Source organism: Austrofundulus limnaeus, unplaced genomic scaffold, assembly GCF_001266775.1.
Source record: "Austrofundulus limnaeus strain Quisiro unplaced genomic scaffold, Austrofundulus_limnaeus-1.0 Scaffold33, whole genome shotgun sequence".
Classification (NCBI taxonomy): domain Eukaryota; kingdom Metazoa; phylum Chordata; class Actinopteri; order Cyprinodontiformes; family Rivulidae; genus Austrofundulus; species Austrofundulus limnaeus.
The window spans coordinates 2,270,924-2,279,720 of record NW_013952435.1 but is presented as its reverse complement, the minus strand read 5'-3'; the positions used below and the strand labels follow the sequence as shown (position 1 = coordinate 2,279,720).

Here is an 8,797-nt window from a genome sequence, read left to right as displayed (position 1 = left end):
ATTATGGGTCATGAAGCACCTTGGATAATCTCCATAAATCAATTTAACGGGTAATAAAATAATTGCTAATGTAATGTTTTCCCTATAACTATTACAAAAATGCACAAAAAATTATAAATAAGTATTTGTATTTGTGTACAAGCTGTTTAGGTTGTCAGAAAGCCTGTGTTTTTAGGGTTATTAAAGTTTGTGTACTCAGACCAGTAATATTTGGGGTCACAAAATTTTGCCATGGATATTTTTTGGGTCATAAGATAAAAATTTTGGGAACCACTGTCTTAGAGGGCACAAACAAATAAAGAAAAGCACTCTAAGGCTGTGTCCAAAACGACAGGCCGGGTCCTAAGGAGGACCCGTCCTGCCGTTTTGGACACAGCCTAAGTTTGAAAAATCCAAGATGGCCGCCACAGCTAACTTCAAAATCCTATAATTAAGCCATTTTATGACTTATTGAGATGAAATTTGTTGAGTAGCTAATCAGGATCACATACCAATTCTCAATTCAAATTCCAAATTAAGCTAACCGCTAATGCTAATTTTGCAAGGGGCTAAAATTCAGCAATTTTTTTAAACATTCACAACTAAAACATGCATACCRAGAACAATTGTTTAACAAAATCTAAATGCAAATACAAAATCCAWGATCTCCACCCACTTGTCAATTTAGAAAGTATAAGTTTATTATAAAGTTTATCAATTTATTTTAAAGAAAAAAAATCACAAATACAATGAAAGGCAGCAGAAAAAAAATCTTTGTAAAACAATATACTATAACACAATCATGTAACTATGCTTCCTTCAGTTTTTATGAAAATGCTGTATATGTTAAAAATAAATTAGACTTTGCATCGTAGCCATATGTAGAACCTCCTACTGTTTCTGACACTCCCACTTCAGCACGTCTTCACAGCAGTGCTTCAGGGGAGGGGTGCTCAGCTGTAGACTGAGCTCCAGGCAGCTTTGTGTAAAATAGGCGGTGCTTTTTACCAGTGGCTCATGATGGTCACCATGGTAACACATCTCTTACTCCCTGACTGCCAAGACAGAAAAGTAAGCATCACCAGTTTCACTAAGTCTGTCAGATCTCTCTTTAAAATTATTTGGTCACATTTGATTTTTTTATAGTTTTTAATGCCTGGTATTAAGAATTCTTTTCATCTTTTGAGAATAATATTTTGAACTAAAATATAACTTTGAGGAAGAGAAAACTGAAGCTAACAGCAGTTGTGGGTGTTAAGAAGTGTTTGTTTTGCAAAATGTTAGAAAATTTCAGACAGCTCAAGTGTCAGTTGAACATTTAGTGGAAAACTTCTCAATCAAGTTGCATTTTGTTTTCTTAGAAAAATTATTAAGATAGAATGAAAGTCAGAGGCTTGGAAATAACTTCACTTAAGGACAAACTAGTCTGAATCTGCTTAAATTAAAAACTGAAGACACCAACACGACAAAATTTAAAGTCTTTAATGTAGAAATAAAAAAGAGGTACACAGAAGTGTATGAAGTAAATTCAAACTAAAAGAACAGATTAAGGAGGCTCAACATCACACATGAAAAACATACATTTGCATGACCCTAAATCTTAAAACAATAAAACTTTATAAATACACAGTATAAAACTGTTTCATTTTATATATTTAATGTATTAATAAGAAAAAAAAACCCAAATTCTTTTAAACCTAAATGTGGCCCAAAAATAAACAAATTGCATTAAGATTCATGCAAAACCTAATATTTAAATTAATTTTACAATGATTGATGGCTGTGGTTCTGAATTAGTGAAAAGGAAAATTAAAGTTACATTAATTCAATTGATACCAATTTTGAGGAAATAAGTACACAAACAAAAAAAAAAAAAAAAACCAAACTTCTCCATTACTTGGTGTCCTGCAGCCACCTAGTGGCTATAAGTTAATTTGTCACATAAAGAGCCGATGTCACAGCTGGAAACACCTGCCTGAGGTCACAGATCAAAGAAAGGCTCTCCYCTACAGATGATGAAAAAACAAACCGCTTCAGTTCCATCCCTGGCTCAGGTCTTGTTCTGCTGCAGGGTGGTGATATCGGACCGTTAACAGGAAGCTGAAGGAACACCTGTTTCCTGATCACAAGTCAAATACAGTAAAAAGGTGGGAGGGTCTTCAGTCGCTGTCAAACTTCACAGAGTTGATGGTGGTGGAAATGGCTCCGCCTCTGTAGCTCCCCCTCTTCTTCTTCGTCTTCTCGTGACGAAATGATTTGCCCTTGGTGAACTTGAGCACCTGGTTGGCTTTCTGTCCCCAGTCTCCGTTCGACCCAGACTGGAATCAAGACAACAAAGAGTTTAAACAAAATAAATAAAACCTCTGACTCGTGTCCAGAATCGGACCCTGACTCACCTTAGCTTCAAACGAGTTATCAGCAAGACGGGGGTCCACCTCTACGTACTCCTCCACTACTCTTCTGAAAGGTATATTGGACGACTAAAATAAAAAAGTTAAATCAACCAAACGGCTCCCCTCCAAACTGATTTTAAACTCATTAAGCAGCCATCTGTGGAGGGCCGAAACCGTCATAATTAGAAATAAAATCAAATATATAAATAGCTTAAAATGTAAATTTTAGTTTAAAACAAAGGCAAGAAGGAAAACATATACCTGTGTCTTTGTTTTAAACTAAACTTTAAGCTAAACTGAGTAGACCTGCACATGGTCTCTGCTCCTBCCTGCTTGTTGACTAATAGGAAAGGAGCTGACCCAAGAAGCTCCGCCCACCTTATTTACATAATGAGGCATTAACGCTTAAGGTAAAGTAAAAACAGAAATGTAAAAGCAACACATGGAAATAAGGATGTTTAGGAAAAAAAATTAAGAGACACAAATGCATGTTGAAAAAAGGAAAAACTATATAAAATATATATTTAAAAACTGTAAAATGTAAATTATGTGCTAAAATATATAATTTATTGGAACTAAGCTGGAAAAATAAATAAGATCAAGTCAATCATAAAACATGAGGTAAAGTTCTTCTTTTTTAATTTAATTGATTTTATTTATTGGTCCATTTATATATTTCTGACAGTGTCAGTCCTCCACAGGGCATCACCTGTAAGTGTACATGTTTCCTACCTTGTTGGTTTTAGGGAAGGTCTGTGGTGTTGTGGTCACTTTCTTTTGTTTAGGGGTCTTCTTCTCTGTCTCCTCTTCTTCTGATGACTCATCTTTTTTCCTCTTTCCATTAGCACCTGCAGGAGTTAATTAAAAATAATAAAAAATATATATTATTTGAGTACAATAAAGCTCGTTTTAAATTAACAGTGTCGTCATGTGTGTTAAACKTACTGTTTGTTGTGGGGGTGCAGGGTGCAGTGGCTGCTTTCTGAGGTTTTCCTTCCTCCTCTGAGGAACTCTCTGAGGAGCTGCTGCTCTCCTCCTTCTTTTTAGCTGCTGGGGTCGTCTTGGCTGCTACAGCTGGTGCAGCAGCTTTTTTCTTGGTCTGACCGGCCGCCTCCTCTTCCTCAGAGCTGCTCTCGCTGGACGATGAAGACTCYGCGGGCTTTGCTGCAGGCTTCACTGCTGTCTTAGGAGTTGCTGCTTTACTGTTGGGGGCTGCGGGTTTAGCAGGAGCAGCCTCCGCCTCTGATTCAGAGCTGTCTGAAGACTCGGAGCTGCTCTCTTTGGCCTTTTTTCCTGATGCTGCAGTTCCCTTCTTGGCTGCAGGAGCTGCAGGTTTCTTGGCTGCTTCATCCTCAGAGTCTGAGCTGTCTGATTCAGAGCTGCTTTCTGCTGCTGCAGCTTTCCCTGCAGGCGTGGCGGGTTTCCCTGCAGGCGTGGCAGGTTTCCCTGCAGGCGTGGCGGGTTTCCCTGCAGGCGTGGTGGGTTTCCCTGCAGGCGTGGTGGGTTTCCCTGCAGGCGTGGTGGGTTTCCCTGCAGGCTTTGAGGCCGGTGTTGCTGCTTTAGCGGCTGCAGGTTTTGCGGGTTCTTCGTCTTCAGAAGAGGAGTCAGACTCCGAGCTGCTCTCTGCTGCTTTAGCTGCAGGAGTAGCGGGCTTTGAAGACGGCGTGGTAGATTTTACTGCTGGGGACTTTGTCTTRGCGGGCGTAGTGGACTTTGAGGCCGGTGTAGCCGCTTTAGAAACTGCAGGTTTTGCTTTAACAGGTTCTTCGTCTTCTGATGAGGAGTCGGAGTCTGAGCTGCTCTCTGCTGCAGGTTTTGCAGCTGGTTTAGCTGTTTTTGCGGGAGCTGGCTTGGACTTGGCTGGCTGCTCTTCTTCTGAAGACGAATCGGAGTCGGAGCTGCTTTCAGCTGCAGCAGACTTTCCTTTTGCAGCAACAGGCTTTGATGCTGGAGTGGCTGCTTTAGCTGCAGGTGGCTTGGCTTTAACAGTCTCCTCTTCAGAGGAGGACTCGGAGTCTGAGCTGCTCTCGGCTGCTGCAGGCTTTGTTGCAGCTTTAACAGCCGGTTTTGTCGCAGCAGGAGCTGTTTTAGCAGCTGGTTTGGGTTTTGCTGGTTCCTCCTCATCCTCAGACGAGTCCTCTGACTCCGAGCTCTCGGCTGCCTTCGCTGGAGGTTTAGAGGCAGCAGCCGGGGTTTTTGGGGTTGCAGATTTAGTTATGGGTTTTGCTGGAGCCTCATCTTCAGAGCTGCTTTCTGAATTGTGGATGAYAAACAGTGGGCAGTTGAGAAACACGTGGACCAGTTTTCTATGGAGGACCGAAACTGACTCAATTAGAAATAAAAGCAGAAATATAGAAATGGACCAATAAATAAATAAATACACTTAAAATGCACCAATTCAATTTAAAAAAGGAGAACTTTACCATGTTTTATTATTTAATTGACCATATTTATTTTTCCAGCTTAGTTCCAATAAATAATATTTTAGCAAATAGTTTACATTATATATATATATATATATATAAAATTTTCCTTTTACGTGTAGATGCATTTGTCTCTTAAATTATTATATTTAATAATGTTTTTCCCCCACAAGTCTTCATTTCCATGCATTTCTGCCTCATTGTGAAAATAAGGTGGGTGGAGCTTCTTGGGTCTGCTCCTTTTCTATTGGTCAATAGACAGGAAGCAGCAGAAGCCATGTGCATGCTTGTGCCGCCTCAGTTTAGACTAAAGTTTAGTTTAAAAAAAAGACAAGGAGGAAAACAATTACCTCTACGTTTTAAACTGAAATTTAAGGATAATGAAAAATATATATATACATATATTATAACAGTAAAGTATAAATTATGTTCTAAAATAAATAATTTATTGGAACTAAGCTGGGAAAATAAAAATGAATGTCAATTAAATTATAAAACATGAGGTAAAGTTCACCTTTTGTAATTTAATTTATGCTTTTTAAATGTATTTATTTATTTATTGATCCATTTATATATTTCTGCTTTTATTTCTAATTATGTCAGTTTTGGTCTTCCACAGTTTTCAACAATAAGTTTATAGCAATAATAAAATGAGGCAAGTAAAGAAAATATGATCGAGTCGTTTTAAAAGATCAGAAATTATCCCACCTATTGTGCAGGAACAGAGCAGCAGGGTCACACACATTAGACACAATTACAACTTTAGGAGAAACAAGTCTTCAGGTGTCTCTTACCTGAGCTGGAGGACTCGTCTTTCTGAGCTGGAGTCGTCTTGGCCGGTGCAGGTTTAGCTGCGGGCGTCTTTACCTTCTTCTCTTCCTCCTCTGAGCTGGAATCCTCCGATGAGGACGAGGAGTCTTTTTTAGCTTTTTTGGTTGCAGGAGGTTTAGGTGGAGCAGCTTTAGCAGGAGGTGCAGGAGATTTAGCAGGAGCAGCTTTAGCAGGGGTCACCTTGGCTGCAGGTTTCTTCACCTCCTCCTCCTCCTCCTCTGAACTGGACGAGTCTTCATCCGAGTCGTCTTTTGCAGCYGGTGCTGCTTTAGCTTGGACTGTTTTAGCTGCTGTGACTTTAGCTGCTGTTTTAGCTGCAGGCTTTTTGGCCTCTTCTTCCGAGCTTGAATCTGTCATTATGAAAAAACGAATAAAGCTGTTTATAAACTATTTAAATTAGTTTTAAACGGGGGTGTGTGTGTGACAGGGATCATGTTTTTACCAGAACTCTCAGAGCTGGACTCTGGCTTCTTTGCTGCAGGTTTGGACTCGGCAGGTTTTGCATTCGTTTTCTTTGCGGCTGCAGATTTTGCTGCAACGGTTTTRATATCGTTAGGCATCAAATTAAAGACAACTTTCATTACAGAGAGATGAGAACTGTGGGACAATCTCACCATCTACTTTCTTCTTTTCCTTGCTGCTGTCTGAGGAGTCTCTGGCCTTACTGGCAGCTGGAGCTTTCTGGATTGAAGCAGGAGGTGGGACTGCGCTGTACGCTCCTAACAAGACACAAGCTGCTGTTAAGCATCGAAATCTGTGCCTTAAAAMCATAATTCCTGCTTTGTGTTCAAATTACAAACTCATTAGCTCAGATCTAAAAAAAAAAAACATACCTGCTTTTGGTTTTTTGCTGGGCGGAGCTTCATCCTCAGATGAGGAGTCTTCACTGCTGGATTCAGCAGCAGCAGCAGGAACCTTCTTCACCGCAGCAGGTTTGGCTACAGCCTGACACAAACAATAAAAAGTAAACAAATACCTGTTTACATTTACACATTTAAAACTATTGATTTTATGTGAGGTGATTTAAAATACAGATAATAATTTACCTTGGCTGGTTGCTCATCTTCTGAATCTGAGGAGCTGTCTTCGCTGCTGCTGCTGCTCTCCTGCTTCTTCTGAGCTGCGCCTTTGGAGGGAACAGCTGCTTTGGGTGTGACGGCACCTGGGCTGGCTTCTGTTATTAGATTGTAATTGTAAAGTACATAAACTCATTTCAGTTGATAAGTTTAAGTTAGTGACTTGAGGCTTACTTGGTGCAGCTTTGGCAGGCTGTTCGTCTTCAGAGTCGGATTCTTCACTGCTGGAGCTGCTGTCTTTCTTCCTCGTGCYGCCAGCAGCTGCAGCAACAACGGGTCCCTTAACGGCGCTCTGAAACATTTTATTAACTGGATATAAACCAGCTTGCAGCAATAACTAAATCTGGAATGAATGTTTAGTTTTGGTGTTCACGCTCACCTTTGCAGGCGCCTTCTCCCCCTCAGAGTCACTCGACTCTTCGCTGCTGGAGCTTCCTGCTTTCGCCTTCTTGGCTGCCGGACCGTCGACAGCTCCGGGCTCATTAGGAGGTGCTTTCCTTTTCTTGGCCTCAGGAGACCTTTACAAGTAAAGTGAACTCTATTACTGCTAAGACGCTATTCAGATTAAACCCAAGGGTTATTTTATTAAATACAGCCCACATTTCCTCAAACATCAAGGCAGAATGAAGCAAACAGAACGATTTGAGGAAAAGAAGCAACAGGGTAAATATTTTCATTTGTCCAAAATAGATCATCACAGTAAAACTACATGATGCTGAAAGTTTGAGACTGTAAAAGTACATCAAGTGAACAATAAATGTAAAATAAAAAGTCYTAAAGAATAAAGAAGAGGCATACTGTATGTACAAGTAAATCTGAGTTGAAAAACAAAAAGTCTGCTTACATCAAACAGATTTAGGAGTTACAGCTAAAAACTTCCACATTTTTGCATAAAAATGTTTCTTTTTACAGATCTACTAATCTGACATAAATTGAACCACTCCTAATCTATGATAAGCTAAATAATAATAAGCAGGTGCAGCACTTTATTGAAATCTGCACATAAATGGAACTAAATGACAAGAAAGTAAAATAAATTATTTTAACAAGTCTAAGGACTATCTATCTATATACATACATACATATATATGCATATATATACGTATATATATATATATACATACATATATATACATATATATACACACATATATATATACACACACACACACATACGTTCACTATGAAACCTGCCCAAATGAAAAACAAAATCAATGTTTTAGTTAAAAAATGATCAGAAACTCTCAGAGCTGTTGCACAAGACCACTTAAAATGTAATTAAAAAATAAGGGGTGGTTCATCATTTTTGTTCAAAACTTCACTCTGATTTTGAAGTAAAACTTCAGCTCTGATACATGTCAGATAAGGAGGGAATGGAACTGACTTCACCCAGAAGTTGTAAATGTTGACGAGGCTTTCTTCATTTTGATCCTGTGGATTCTGCAGAAAAACACATTTTGTTCAGCAATTGAAATGACATAAGTCAATTAATCCAACAAGTAATATAAAYTGTTATGAATATAACACAYAAGAWCGACTTGTTCRCTARCAGCTAATTCAGAGCCGGTGCAACYACACGTGCTAATTTACCTTGAGCTCCACGTTCCTTGAACGTGACTCTAACTCGTGCACAACTGGAAGCAGACAGCACTAACAACTGCCTCGCGACCACACAACATAAAATACTCACGACTTTAGTCTGTTTCAGGAAGAGCTGAGCCGCCTTGGTGAACTTGTTCTCCAGCAGAAATGAATAAACGCATTTGWAAAGATCACTTGGAACCGATTTTTGCTCCGCCATCTTTACCACGCTCCTTGAGGTGAAACCGGAAGCACCCGAAGCGCGCATGCTTCATGACAACGTAAACAGGCGTCTCAAAAAAAAAAAACAGATGGTTCACTCCGTTTGAAAAAAAAAAGTAAGTGCACTCATAAACACACGTTATTTCCCCCCAGAAACACGATAAACAATTGCATAAATATTCGTATATATTTAATTTCGAGTACGAAATCATCACGTTTATAAAATTTAAAGCGATTAGTTTTGATCGTAAAAATCGGTGCGGAGTGAGCCCTCTGTAGCTAGAGCGTACTC

General features: G+C 39.4%; 1 protein-coding gene across 1 annotated transcript; it reads right to left on the bottom strand.

Annotated features, from left to right (window-relative positions):
* Window positions 1-1,445: 1,445 nt before the first annotated feature.
* Window positions 1,446-8,534, bottom strand: nolc1 (nucleolar and coiled-body phosphoprotein 1). Its single transcript, XM_014005999.1, has 13 exons — window positions 8,393-8,534; window positions 8,087-8,142; window positions 7,082-7,220; window positions 6,877-6,994; window positions 6,673-6,800; window positions 6,460-6,571; window positions 6,241-6,345; window positions 6,069-6,158; window positions 5,590-5,976; window positions 3,318-4,625; window positions 3,105-3,220; window positions 2,376-2,459; window positions 1,446-2,297 (listed from the first exon to the last, which is right to left on the bottom strand). Exons 1-13 carry the CDS (start codon window positions 8,501-8,503, stop codon window positions 2,139-2,141), a joined length of 2,913 nt encoding a protein of 970 aa, XP_013861453.1. The 5' UTR covers window positions 8,504-8,534; the 3' UTR covers window positions 1,446-2,138.
* Between the last annotated feature and the right edge of the window lie 263 nt (window positions 8,535-8,797).